At 38.5% G+C, this 15,670-nt stretch overlaps 1 protein-coding gene across 1 annotated transcript in view; it reads right to left on the reverse strand.

The window, feature by feature from the left end:
* The window catches only part of LOC122788854 (annexin A5-like), a 263,864-nt gene that overhangs the window by 173,533 nt on the left and 74,661 nt on the right, over positions 1-15,670 (reverse strand). The window contains exon 4 of the mRNA XM_044055750.1: positions 10,898-10,992. Coding sequence (XP_043911685.1) covers positions 10,898-10,992 — 95 coding nt within the window. The remainder of the gene's footprint in view (positions 1-10,897; positions 10,993-15,670) is intronic.

Consider the following 15,670-nt stretch of genomic DNA (forward strand, 5'->3'; position numbering starts at 1 on the left):
AAATAGAGAGATCCCACTTTCAAAAGATAATTTTATCTAGACAGCATTGTCTAAGCTAAGGACAACCAGGGTGGCAGTGAAGCCTCATGGTATCTTAACAATTTCCTAATGTGGAAGCTGCCGAGGAGGATGCAGAGTAGAAAAAAAGGACAGTAAGCACCAGCAGGTGAACGTTATGGAGTATTACAGAAAAATTAAAAGGTTTTGACACTGGCTGCTGCAGCTAGAATGGTTAATATCTGCACCACTCACATTTATAGGCTTTAATTCACAAGGTCAGAAACTTTTGCAAGCTCACTTTTGAGTTTCATGCATTGAAGTATTTCTTGATCCATTTTAAAGGCTGACATTTAAGCATTTGAATGAATATTCAGTAAAACAATTAAAGCAGAAAAAAGGTGTAATTCTATTTTGCTGAGGTGGTAAAACATGGCACAATTAGCATGGTTCAAGAGATGCAGATTAGAAGTCTAATCAGCTTGGAGAGAACAAGCACTTTGCGTAGAGGAAAATGCAGTGTTGGAAACCCTTTAAGCAGTGTCCCGTCCCCATGTGTTGGGGATTTGAGTATAGTAATTTGCAATAGTCAACCAGTAGAGTAAAAGTTTGTTTTTGTGCTCAACTCTGCAAGACAAATTTTGTTCAGCTTTGGTTGAGGTAAAAGGATAAAGGGATTGCCCAGTGTGGCACTGGACAGCTACAGCTGTGCTATTAAGGGTTACCTGCTTTACAACCAGATAACGGCATATTGATCCGCAGAAGCAAAAACGTGCAAGTCTATATCCCCAAAACCAACTTAGAGAGGATGGATTTTTACATAACTGCTTTTACATAGAGTTGCAGGTCTAGGAATACAAAACTTGTAGGTTCATAGATGAATACTAGGCTAACTGCATTAAATGGCCATAAGCCTATTCAATAATCAGAGGTAAAAATCCAACCCTGTACCCAAGAGATTAAGACCTTTACCCATTACACCAAACCCACCACTTGATTTATACATTTGTAGATACTTTACTTCATGCCAGATTAAGCCTACTTAAAGGTTATATTTCTACTGTAATCTCTCATTGGACTTTGTGGCTTAAACTGGTCCATAGACCAGCCCTTCAACATGATTAAAGAAGCAAATAAGCAAGTGATGCAAGTTGTGAAAATGAACAAACACATTATACACACAAAGCCAATGATTTTGATGAAGGGCAATAGTCAGGATATATCATAAGAAACCTGCGAACCAAACTACTTGTATGTTCAAAACAGCATGAAAGGGAAGACAGTTCTTCCAGTAAACAGAAGACGATTTGTATAGATTAATGGTATAAAGTCTCTACAATCAGATGTGGAATGAGTTTGTTAGAAGGGAGGTATTTGAGTCCTGTTCAGAGGGAACAATTTTAAAAGCTAGATTAAAAGTTATTGGATAACTGTGCAGATTGAGAATCTGTATTTGCACTTGGATGTTATGGGTTATTCAGGTAGTATTGCCATTGGATATTAGGAAACAATCTTCCTATTAGATTACTAAGCAAGTATAAATGTATAAAAAATTATGGATACTATTGTGACAGTTATTTCAATTGTAATGTTAGTGTGGAAAGATGACATGAGCCAAGATGTTAAAGTATGCGATTCTTTAGACCATTACAAATTTAGGTAGACTGAGGAAGTTCACATAAGATCATAGGAAGTTGCTATGCTACTGGCCCTGAGGCCCTTAAGCCTAGCCAATAAATTATCCCATGTTCCCACAAGTCAGCACCAGATGCCCCTGTCCAGCAGGGACACTGGTAGAATCCCAGGGGTGTATTTTCCATTTCTCATCCAGGCTCCTCTTAGAGGGATAATGAAGTACTCTGATGTGGGGAGGGAGTCTATTCCACAGACTGGGGGGTTTGGAACAATTCTTTCCTGCCAGAAAGTCCTATTGAGGTCGCATATGCAAGCTGTTCATTTATTTAGCAGAGGAGTACTGATGACCAAAGACTTAACACAGACTTGTCAAGTGATTATTTATGGCTGTCCAACTCAGATGCTCCCTTTTGAGACCAGTTCTCATCTGGGGATTTTCTAGTGCATCATGTTTTTGCATTATGTGGCAAGAGTGTTTAAGCTTTTAGTGTTAGTCAGACTTCCAGGAAGAGTTAATTTCCTTATTTGCTTTCCCAAACCATAGAGAGTTTACAAAAAAAGCTCTCCAACATCAGTTCAAGGCCATCACCATTCTGGCGCACTGCCTTTACAGTTTTTATCACAAACGTGTACTACAGAGAAACATAGCTTTGGCCATATGGATCTTGTGACATGTCTTATCTAGGCATGCTTAACTTCAGTTTCAGGAGTGTAGAAATTTGAACCTAGACAAATGTATTGCCTCCACATCTTCCCAGTCTGTTTGTAAATTAGGGACAGGTAAAAATATTTCTAGTTTTTTGAAAATTTGCAGCAAACCAGCTTTTGCACTTAGAGGCTCTTCAAACACTTCCTTTTGGCAAAGGGCCGTTGAACGGCCCTGGCAAAGGGTCGTTCAACCGCCCTGGCAAAGGGCCGTTCAACCGCCCTGGCAAAGGGCCGTTCAACCGCCCTGGCAAAGGGCCGTTCAACCGCCCTGGCAAAGGGCCGTTCAACCGCCCTGGCAATTTTAAATTTCAGTATCCAATTCATCCAAAAACACTTTGCATGATATATTAAGTAGTGAGGCAGCATGCAGCCTCATCACGCCTTCACCAATCATGAACCAGTTCTATTCCAAATTCCAATAGGTTATTCTGCATACATATTCCACAGGAGGAAATGTGAATGGGTATCCTTATTTCTAAGAATTTCCTGTTCAAAAGACTGTCAGTAAAAAAATTAATTTTCTGGAACTCCCTCACCATCTACATTATCCCACAGATATTGGCAATTTGATTGCTGTAGCTTCTGCTCCTTCTAAAGCTAGTTTAGACAGCATTAGATTGCTAGCACATGAAGTGTCAACCGTTCCAATTTGTGCACTCAAAAAAACACTGCCCTTTCCACAAGAGGTATTCCTCAAATTACTGTCCATGTATTCCTCAACGCTAAGGGAGCAAGATTTACATTTCATTTTGATATATGGATTAAATCTGGTTGCAGTAGGAAAAGGCTTTAAGACAATGTAGCAAATTCATTTGAAATGGTAGCAACCATTTCTCATTTGAAGTAATATTGTGTAAGAATGAGACATTAGAACCAAGATGGCAGTTAAAATACATTTCTTTTAGAAAAATATCCACGTGTACTGAAGAGAAATTGGTGGGAATTATTGGAAGGAGGATATCCAATGGAGACCATGAAGAATGCCTAAAAAGGACAAAAATTAAGAGTAAACTAAATAATATCTTATGAAGGTTATATTTTGAAAGTATTTAAGGAAAAAGTGCACTTGTCACTGATGTTGCAGTTGTCAGGGATATCCTGTCAAGGAAGCACAGTATAAGTATTGCTGGTTTGAAGGCAAACAAAGTGCTCTTAATCTCAGTGTAGTCACTGCTGACCCATTCGTCAGAGCAAGCCACCACAGCAATCATGAACTTACTCCATACAAGTTGGGAAAAAGGGGTGAAACGTCCCACATTTGAAGTGGGACCCCGCACCTAAATGCATAAATAGGGACATAATACAGCTATTACACTTATCTAGCCATCACTTGTATAAACCATTTTCCATTTGAAATATAATCTTTGGTAGTGGTTTCGGATAGTTCTAAAACAATAGATTGCATGTTGGATAGTTTAATAAACCTGTAAAGGTATAGGAGGTGGAAAAGGTTGTGTACAGATAATCACAGGTACAGTATAAACAAATTAGATAAAATTAAATAACTGGATTGTTTTAAAAAGGTAAATCTGGGGAACAGAAGAGAATTAAATAACTGATTTTTCTTGAAGCTGTCAGACATTTAAGATCTACCTAATGAATGGTTGCAACAGGGCAACAGAGGAGATGTTTCAGTGAATTAAGTTCATATGGGGGGAGAGAATGTTACAACTGTACAAGATAAAGAGTGAAGTTAAAGGCACAAGGAAAACCACTAAAAAACAGCTAACTAGAATTGTTAATGTTGTAAAAAGGTAAATTGAATGAGGGGAAGGAAAACTGGCCTCATGTAGAGGAAGGCTTTAAGGAGTGTCCATTTCATTGGCAATTGTGGCATATGTTCCAGGCATTGCATTTTGTATCTGTTGGATTTTGAAGTTTTTGTACCAAGACAAATGCTGTCATTGGGAAGTAGTTGCATGGAAAAAAAATGAGGGGGACTAGACAGCATTGCCCTTTGAGTGATGGGTGCAGTTGGGGAACTGTTAAGAGTGAGGGCAGAGGGGGATCATGAGTGCTCCAATATGGTACTATACACTCCAAGATCAGACTCATTGCACAAAGTTCCCAATTTACATGCAAGTCTATGCCTCACTTATGGTCATGAGATTTGGGAAAATATGGATATGTTCAGTTTCTCTTCCAATACTAGCTTAAGAACACAATGATGCTAAGTAAGCTAGAGACTTGAAGATTGGGACGTCTTGTCTACCCTAATTTTTCTACCATTGTGGTCACCAGGAAATTTAAATCAGGATAGTATTGATTAGTATTACAACACTCACTCAGTTCAGCATTTCTTTTCTCCGCTGATTTGCCATTTAACTTGGATACAACATTGAACAGACTGATGCAACTTCTCTCCTATAAATAATGTGGCTGAATTTCCTTTATAGTGAACTTGTGCTGGATAGCTTTTCATAAAATTTTCATATCCCTGGATCTTCTTATGCAAGCTCAAATTCTAAGCTTTGTCATGGATAATTAAGGAATAACCTGGCCAAGTGACAGCTCATCTGGAGAGATCCTCATTCTGAAAGTGTGAATGACTCTGGTTCATCAATTACAGGAATTTGATTTCTTTTACACAGCTTACATGCTTGCAAAAGTATTTTTGCCATTTTGGCGATGTCGACCTGTAATAGTTCATAGTGACTATCAACTAATCACTAGTACATTTATGCCATATACAACCATAAATAGCAGCAGACAGTTCAATAAGTCAGTGGGACTCGCAAGACTAGAATTTTCATTTAATGTCAGGAGTTCCCTTCAGCCATTCAGTAATTCATCAAAATTTTCTTTAAAATTCCAAAATCATGTTGCCCTTTGTTCAAGTTTTTTGAAGGGCAGTAGTTTCAGAACACTCAAGAATGAACAAATAGAAATGCACTAAAAATCTAACATATGCATTCTGATGGCAATTGCATAGCAGCTCTTTACCATCTAGTTTCAAGCCTGTTTTATGTCAAAAGATGACCTATACATCTCAACTCTTGCATTTATTTTTATTCGGTTTGAGGTAATTTTGTTAATTAGGTGAAATTTGTCTGTCAAGTTAATATCACAGATAGAAGTTATTTATGCCATTACCATCAGTCCTTTCAATTTGAAATACAGTTCACTAATGTACCTTCCAACATACAGTGGGGAGACCATCTGTTTTACCAAAAAACACTGAAAAATCATGCATAGAAAATTTTACATTTGACATGCCATCAGCTTCTATAGTATGGAGTGGAAAGTTTTCCATTTTTGTTTCAAGTCTTGTGTAGATACACCAGAGTCATCTGTTTAATTCTAAGTGAAGCTCCTTCAGTCTTAAATGAAATGGAACTTTTAGAATATACACTACTGATATGGCAAGCTGAAAATGGATATGTACACTTGGTAAACATTCCATGCAAATCTTTAAAGTACATAAGTGTAGTTACTTCATTCAAATTAACCACGAAGTGAAGGTGCATTCAAATTGTCAACCTTTATGGAGTGAGAAACTGCCATTGAGAGCCTTTTACCCTTTTCGTTGAAGGTTGGACGTTGAGCTGGCACCTTGGCGTTTTGTAAAAATCTGCCAATCATTAGCGGACTGGAGTTCTGCTCTGGCGACCCCTTACCGGGGAAAAAGGCAAAAATTCAAAGAACTACAACCCTTTCCTTTCATGGAGGTTGTTTGATCAAGAAGGTACAAGTCAGCAAAGGGGTAAGCAGAGCCTGCACATCAGGGGGTGTGGGAGCAGTGCCTCCCAGGTAAAATTGTCTTTTTTAAAAACAGGAGTTCTATTGTTTTGATGCTTTAAGTTTTATAGGGTTTAGGTGTAGTAGTGGCTCTAAGTGATCAGATGCGGAAATGTTAAACAGACGACATTTTAGGCTTGATCAAATGTAAAATTATTTATTAGACTCAGAGGCACAGACAAGCACTGCTGACCATGTTAGACCTTTAATGAATCAATGGACAGATTCCACTAGCTGAATTTAAACCACTAGCTGAAATGTAAAACTTGCATTTCTTAGTCTTGTAGTTACAAATTCACAAATGTCAATCCAGTGACAAGACATGGAGGCCATAATAAATGAACAGCTTGCACATGGAAGGATTTAGGTTTCCTTTTAGCTTTAGTGATTTGAAATTGAGCAGACACTTGCTAGAATGCAATACTAATTTAAGCACAACACTCTTCAGCCGATTTCCAAGTTATTTTGCTACATTGCATCACTCTCACTTGCACACTGTGCATTCTTTGCACACTGCTGACAAACATTTTCATGGTTCTGTTCTACTATTCACAACTGCTTATTTCCTTACTGCACGGAATGCATTTTCTAATGCAATACACTCATTACAACCATGTCTCATGTAAAATGTCAGATAGCATGTTCATGTTTTTCTGCCAAACTCTTTCTATATGTGATATAAAGTTTTAGTTTTGTCATTTAATGTTTAACTTTACTTGCCGAGTGATGCTACATCAGATTTTATGATCCTTGTGTACCCCAACCAAATAAGTATTTCATAGCAATGAAATGTAGCTCCAGTGTGGATGGTTCTTTAAAGCAAAAGCAACTGCATCAGTACTTCACTTGTGGCTTCTAAATAATGTTTTGTCAAATTTCTGTGCCCATTACACAACATTTTTCATCACAGCCATGTTACTTTTCTCTGGCCTTCAAAACTCAAATTATACTTCAGTTATTTCTTTGCAGCACACAAATTCCTTGTACCATATCAACTATTTCACTCATAAGCTGCCTTGGGGGAGGTGGAACCATAGTTACAACTCCCTACCATTAATCAAAAGTAATATCAGACACCCAGCAACATTAGGAAACTTATGCCAAATAAATAGGGGAGGTAGATATGAACTGAGGCATTATCACCAGAGTACTACATCTGCAGTACAGCACAGATTTACCAGAGTTTGCATCTTATAAAGTGCTACCAGTCAGATAAAAATCGGTATCCATTTTGTTTCAAGGAACAAAAATCTTAAGCTAAGTGGAGACCCTATAATTCATAAGTCACTTTCCCACATAGCAGCTCTCTAGTAAGTGCCCCTGCCTATATGGCTTCTGCTTCAGAGAAAGGTTACATTATAACAAAATACCAGTAGGATAGCCACAGCAATAAAAAGTCTCTTAATACTGACAAACCATAAAATAGGACAAGCACTTTCATGTATCAAGTACGATTCCATCAGATCCTCTAAAATCAACCTTCAGTTTAAATACAATAGTATAACCAAATCAACAGCTCATAACAATTTAAGCCAACTGAATATCAACTGAGTATTAAAAATACAACACAAATTCAGACTTCTGCGTCCCTTCAATACAGGCTTGAGAGACATTTATTCTGGATATTTGTGCTTGTAACCTCAGTATCCAATGAAGTTCTTGTTCAAGGAAGTTATTGGTATCACTCCCTCCATTATTGTACACTGGTTGTAAAACCCTAAACAAAAACCGGTGTTCTGGAAATGTCATTACATGCTTGGCCAAAGCATTCAATTCATTCTTTGAGTATTTCATATAGATGTTTACTTATACGTTCCTTCAGCCTCCGAGTAGTTTTGCCCACCTAACATGAGCATGTATCACACGTAGCCAAGTACATCACAATCAGCATAGAACCTGGGTTCAAATTTAAACAAAGTGTTGGGACAGTTGAAGGTTTGTTGTGTACATAAATCACAAAATGTGCACTTCCTACATGCACAAGTACCTAATCTTTTGCTCTCTACAGAACGCTTGTGCCTCTTATCCTTACATAAGTGGTTTCAAGTTAGCATTATTGTGAAATGTAAAATGTGGGGTCTCACCTACAGTTCTAGCAGTGGAATCAGTGAGCAAACGTGGCCAATATTTGTGAATATCTTGTTATAACAGGAAATAATTTTCCTTTACCACAGACTATAATAGTAACAAAGTGGTATAAGATATTGTTCACAAATATTGGCCACTTTTGCTCACTGATTCCACCGCTAGAACTGTAGGTGAGACCCCACATTTTACATTTCACAATAATGCTAACTTGAAACAACTTTTATGTAAGGATAAGAGGCACAAGCATTCTGTAGAGAGCAAAAGATTAGGTACGTATGCATGTAGGAAGTGCACATTTTGTGATGTACACAACAAGCATTCAACTGTCCCAACACTTTGTGATGTACTTGGCTACGCGTGATACATGCCCATGTTATTACGTGGACAAAGAGGCTGAAGAACGTACAAGTAAACATCTATATGAAATGCGCAAAAAGAATGAATTTAATGCTTTGGCCAAGTATGTAATGACATTTTCAAAACACCTTTTTTTGTTTAGGGTTTTACAACCAGTGTACAATATCAGAGGGAGTGATACCAATAACTTCCTTGAACAAGAACTTCATTGGATACCAAGGCTACAAGCACAAATATTCAGGAATAACTGTCTCTATTAAGCTTGTATTGAAGGGATGCAGGCTGAGAAGTTTGAATTTGCGTTCTGTATTTTTAATGCCGAATTGATAGTTAGCTTTAATTGTTATGAGCTGTTGATTGGTTATACTATTTTATTTAAAATGGGGTTTTTTTTATTTGATTTTTAGAGGATCTGATTAAGCGTACTGGATGTAAAAGCGCTTGTCCTATTGTATTTAAACAAAAGGTTTTTATTTGATTTTAGAGAATCTGATGAAGTGTACTTGATACGCGAAAGTGCTTGTCCTATCTTATGATTTATGTCAATATTAAGAGACTTATTGCCATGGCTGTCCTACTGGTATTTTATCATATACGTTGCATGTTCCTGGTGTGAATTTACACTTCACTATCCAATCAAATCTGGTTTTGAAGGCAGGGATATAATTACTTTGTTGTACACAAGGGAAGTTATTCATGAAGCAAGGAATACTTTGACTTGAGTGCTTGTCATGCCAACAGGTGCATGAAATCTGGGGGTGCTGGATTATGTGGAGCAATACCTGTGGTGGTGCTGATTTTATGAAAAATGGAGAAAATTGAAAACATGGTCATTCTTGTTCCACAGACTCCCCATAGCAGTACAAGTAACAAGTACAGGGAGAGGGTAGTCATTTAGTACAATGTAGGGGACCCGTGCCAACTATTGGTTAGCAGACCTTTGAACTGGCCTAAATGCTTAGCGAGATGCAAAGGGGGCATTATACTCCATGATGGGTCTGACCAAGAAAAAGGATGAGGATGTACTTTACTCCGATTCAGTACATTTGGCAAGACATTTTCATTACCCCCAACTGATGTGTGGTGGTTGAAAGAGCTCATTAGACGTAATTTTTTTATAGTTTCACATGACTGGTGCAGCAGTTAGTTCAATCCCTTGTCTGGGGAAAGGGGAGGGAACGGAGAACTGAACTCAATTTATAAATCAACCCTTTTAAGCATAATGCTCAGTCTTCTATATTCAGAGTAGATTGAGGAAAGGCCTTGGACCGAGCCATATGGGGAGCTACTAGGACATACCTCTGCTGCTACACACTAAAATTCCAACTCTGAGATCGCACTACAGTGGGGCAAGGGAAATCTCCCGTTTACTGCTATATGAGATGCAGAGACACACAAATATATAGTGTATATATTATATACCCCGCTATTCAGCATATAACAGAGGGTAAACATGGGTTTGAAAATTACACTAGCATGAGGTATATCAAGCTATTCATGCTATGCCCAACTCTACCACCTTATTCTGGAGTTGTAACCATATCCCTAAGCCTGCCCCCAAACCCAGTCCTGTATGTTAACTTATGAGAAATGAGAACCCCCCCCCCAACAGTAGCCACTATAGGACAAACCATTATCTACTCCCTTACAAAACACTCATTCCCAAGACTACACTAAACCTATTCCTTTCTCAGATTGTATACCCAATTTTACTCTATACCCCCAATACACAGCCCTCACTAAATGCAAAAACTTTCAGTACACATGAAAGCACATCTCTTAGCACAAGAGCTGTGAATAATGGGGGGGGGGGTGATAACAGATTTCATATATTGCCTTTTTAAAATGGTCACTAGAACAGGTTTTGCATTAGCCTGCATTTTTCTGAACATTAAGTTTAAATGACCAGCCTTTGAGCTTCAGTGACTTTGGTCTTCAATGTATTTGGCGAAAAACAGAGGAACAGAATGAGCCAAAATCTTGACATTAAGAAATTCTGGATAGCCAGTTGATATGTCTGAAAGTGGTCTTTTCTAATGCAGAAAAGACCTTTAGCATGAGCACTGGTACAAACCCAACAGAAAAGGAGTACTCTATTCTTGTTCAGTTTTTCTGCCCTCAACTAAAACTGCATATAGACACCAGTAAACTGTCAACAAAAGCGCAAGTTTGACAGTTTACTATGAGTATGGATAAGAGTTATTTCCACATGTGTGTAGGATCAGATTAGAATTTAACAAAAAGAAATAAAAGTTTGCCTGCAGAGTAGCATATGCTACCACAAAGTTGTAAAAATTACATTTAGACCTTTATGGAAAGGGCCATCTCATCACAAGTCTACTGCTTTAAAGTCATTGCTTGTAAATATTCTTACCAGTCCATATTGACTTTTGTAACATTCTGCAATTTTCTGTCGCTGTTCATTACTCCTTCCAACCAGTACATCAATGAGGACATCTTCATCTGTTCCTGTAAATAAATACAATGTTATAATCATGCAATGCATATCTAGTGATGTCATCTGCAGTTGAATTATGGAATGTGCACACAAACTAGTTACCAGATAAACTAGTTGCACAAGCTGCTCAAAATAACTAGTATTTGTGGGCATCAGTGGCTATACATAATGCATCTGGTGTCCAGACTTGTTTCTGAAGGACGTCACCATTCATGTTAACTTATTCCTATAAAATAGATATCTCAAGGTGTTTTCTGAACTTTTACCCTCTGCTACTTTAGATTATCTCCCGATAGAAATCTAGCCAGAGTCTAAAAAGGTCTTCTCAATAAGGTGCTTGATATCTCAAGGTGTTTTCTGAACTTTTACCCTCTGCTACTTTAGATTATCTCCCGATAGAAATCTAGCCAGAGTCTAAAAAGGTCTTCTCAATAAGATACTTGAAAGACAACTGCAGGAGTTGGGATAGTGGGAAATCCAGAAAGTGTACTGCCAAAGACACCATTTGTCAATCGTTACACCAAGTAAGCCTCTATCTTGCTTCAGGGCATCTCAAAGCAGATCTAAAAGTGAACTCAAGTCGTAATCAAATGTACAATGAAGGAAAAGTTTAAATATCTGCAACTGAATATACTGTGACAAGGTGTGTCGTGCTGTCTTATTTCATATACAGAAGATTATTCAGTTTAATACTTGGTAGCATGCCTCTCAACTGTACACATTTTTGCCTCTGTCTGCTCCTAAAGATTTGTGGTTTTCTGTAAACTAAGACTTCATATCCTTCAGAAAAATGAACACCGATGCAAAGCCCATTTCCAAGTTTAGGAGAGCAATATTTCAAATCTGTCTGCATTTTGCAGCCTGTGCCCCCCTCCAATTATTTTTGGTTTTGTCTAGATTTCTTGTGTCAAGTTGGGTGGTATGCTTACACGTCCAAGACAGAATACCGCAGTTTACTATGAAACATTAACCCACAGAGGTAACGTGATAAAACCTATGATGGTTCAATAACCCACAGAGGTAACGTGATAAAATGATGGTTCAATGAATTACAGCTACTTAATTTTGGACTAAAGTCAGACCATCATGAGCCAATTAAAATTAGTGTTGAATCTCTCTCCCTTGCTAGGAACAAAATTTTAAAGCAATGATAAAGGATGCCAGAAACCCTAGGAACAAAATGCATCAGTCACTGAAGGGGAAACTGGAATAAAGATGAGAATTAGTAGGACAAGCAGTCAGATATGCTATAGTAAAGATGAACTAATCACAATGTTGGGACTATCCGCTTAAATACTAGGGTGCTCTTGTCTTGAGAAAAATCCAGTCTTTGTTCAAAAAATTTTAGAACAGTTTTACCCTTGTGACAGCAAAGAGGCTGTCCATATTATGGAGACAGTTTCTAGTATATGGCCAGAGGACTGGTACAGCTCAATGAATCTAGTATTTTTAAAAATTCATCTCAATATATAAAATACTGATATCAGATAACTGAAATTATGAATGCAGTACAAGAGGCAGGACAGAATTTGCAAGGCTTACGGAGGTTGGTGCAAGTCTTATCTGGGGGTTTAGTGTGGCTCTTCAAAATGCAGAACTGAAATGAAATACTGAAGCTAAATGTTAGCAGTGGTAGGTGGCTTTGGTCTGGTAAAACTTAACTAACCACACAGTTCTGAGAGTAGAAATAGAATAAAGGAGATGGATTTCATTAAGCTGGAGCATTTTGATTTAGTGTTCACAAATACCAATGTTGTCAGACTAAATCAAGTAACAGGAGTCAGTAGGTTTGTGGTGAATCACAGCTGCTGCAATGGTAGTTGAGACCATGCTACAGGAGAGAGGAGTTATGGAAGTGCTGGGATAAAAAGAAGTGTCTGTTCACAGAAGAAGAGAGAAGTTAGGAGGGCAGAGTGGCATCAGAATTTTAAACCTAAATTTGACAATGTAACAAGGTGACTGTTCATGCTGTAAACACAATACCGTAACCTTGCCAAGGTTGATATTACCATATGCCAAAATTAAACCAAATGCACCAAATTGATCTCTGCATTTAGATAGCTGCTTGGAGGGGCAGAAAGCATAGTGAAGGTGGCAGGTGCATCCTCAGAGCATGAAAGCAATCCGTGGGTTACCACATGGATCCCTGCTGGGACCTCTGCTGCTTGGCATATACTTTTATCTCTAAATCAGAGATGGGGAACTCTGGCTAGCAAGGACTGCAGAGAATTGCAATGGTTCTCCTTAAAATTCCTTCTGATATACAGAAGTTGCAAAACAAACCTGCACTATAGCTGGGCTAAAACTAAATACTAAAATATGTAACATTGTTGCATTTGCAAACAAATCCTCTGCCTGGCTTACAATACAGGAAACACCTCACTACAAAACTAAGATGTAGCAAGACCTTGGAAAACGGATACTTCCCTCATCTTTGATCACCATGTTCCTATCTGGCACAGCTGAATGCAAAGGGTATTTCCACTAAAGTTTTCCTTACCCCTCTATTCTGTGCAGATAAGACCCACCCTAGAATACACTGCCCCCTTTGGGATGCATTGTACTAAAAATAGAGCAGTTGGAGAGCCCAAAGGTTCCTGAAAAAAAATCATGGGTCTACCAAGAGAGGTTAGATGCCTTCTGTCTGTATTCAGTGGCCTACAGACTTAAGGGTCATCTATGCCTTGCCTTTAGAGCCATTATGGATCCAGCAATCCAGGTCATCTTATTACTCCACAAATCAGTCCAGTGACCACTAGAACCTGGGATGAAAACCTGCTTTAGCAAACAAATCAGAAACAGCTTTGTTACACAACGCTTACCCCTTCTCTAGAACAAATGTCTCCAGATCAAGCAGTGACACTATCTTCCTTTAAGAAATTAGACAATTGGATAGGCATTTATAAATATACCCCTGGAATGAATGGCCTGCTATTCCTTTAAAAAGGAGGCAAGGTCCAAGGGTGAGCATGGTACATTCTACAATTCTCAGAAACAGCACTAATGCATGGCACATTCTACGATTCTCTGATTCTCTGAAACAGCACTAATGCAGGAGGTACTTTAAGAGGAAGACAAGACAGTAGGGATACAAGGACAACAGTGCCAGCAGACTATTGTCAAATGACAGGGATGTAGTTTTGGTATTACAGCAGGCCATCTAAATCCCAGGGACATGGGGCACATGGCATGAGATGTTTGTAAGCCAATTGTCCAGTGGCTAGTTTCAATGTGTGAAAGTACTGGATGACTATATGGGTTTCCTTTATTCGTTTTTTTAAAAGGAAGCTGTACCAGGAATGAAATTTGTGACAAGTATGGGACCTAAATAGTAGGGACGCAAGAGCCATAATGGAGGTAATGCATGGTAATTCAGACTTTACATGGGGTACCTCCATCAGTAGTTTAAAAGCAGTTTCAATGAAACTGAAACAAATGTAATTTGACACCAGGTAAGACTGGAAAATACATTCATACCTGTTGTACTCAAGTTAACCTCACTGCTGAGGTCAGTGCACCTTAGGACACGTGCAACCTTTAGCAACATTTTGGCAGAGTGGGTTGCAGTCAGTTACATACGAGTGCTAGGCTAAAATGCTGTTGCCTAGATACCCATTTTCAAGTTAAATTATCAAAGGTGATGAGTCTACTTAACTATACAGGGTTACTAGCAAGACATTTAAGGGGGGGGGGGGGCTCCTCCAGAGTCCTTTACAAAATACCAAATAATTCACTAGGAAAATTGAGAGTTGTAATCTAGCAGTAAATGTCATTTCACTTCAGTCTCTGCAGTCCTTGCATCAGGGTCAACAAACCTAACAGGACTTGCAGGGGTAAGTTCTGAAGTCAGGATGCAAGTCTGTCATTGGCTACCTGGAGTGTCATTCATTAGCCCGAGAGCAGGGCTAGACATCCACACTCTGGGGCAAGTTTTTATTTTTCTTTGAGATAGTCCTCCAGACATCAGCAACATCTACCCAACAGTCAAAAGGATCCAAAACCCACCAGTCACAATTGACCAAATACCATACATCATACCAAGATCACAGAAGTACTTTTCTACTATACAAGCACCACATACTGAAACCACAGCACAGCAGCAGCTTTTGTACTGTACATATACCATTCTGTGACCATGAGCAAGAACACTGCATCTGTGGTGTCACTTGTCCTGGATATACACGTACACAAGTTACTGCCAGAGCCATCACAAATGGATAGTATACAATCCTTCATGAAAGACCTACAGCTGAAAAATTCATGTCACTTACAACTCAACATGGCAATAGAACAGCACAGTCTAACCAAATATCTAACCATTAAAAACAGTACCTACATCAGGAAAACTTTATCATAACCTAGACAACCATATGGGCCAGGGACTAGAGGGAGGAAGTAATACTGTAAAGACCAGGTTTATCTGACTGCACGTGTAGAAAGATTCCAGAGTGCACAGATTACAAAAACTGAAACTGCATTGAAATATGCCACGAGGCAAGTCCAGAGACCAATACATCATGTATAATCAGCTTGATCAGTGCCAGGGCACTGGGTGAAAGTAGGACAATACATTTGCTTGTTGGGATTGTGAGAAGGTAATGGTCATTTGGGAACAATCTGAAAAAAAAAAAAAATCAGCGTTTGTTATGTTCTTGATAAATCTGTTGTACTTTGCAGCAGAGTATTTAG

The sequence above is a fragment of the Protopterus annectens genome, chromosome 14.part0 (assembly GCF_019279795.1).
Source record: "Protopterus annectens isolate FY-2018-M chromosome 14.part0, PAN1.0, whole genome shotgun sequence".
Taxonomy (NCBI): Eukaryota; Metazoa; Chordata; order Ceratodontiformes; family Protopteridae; genus Protopterus; species Protopterus annectens.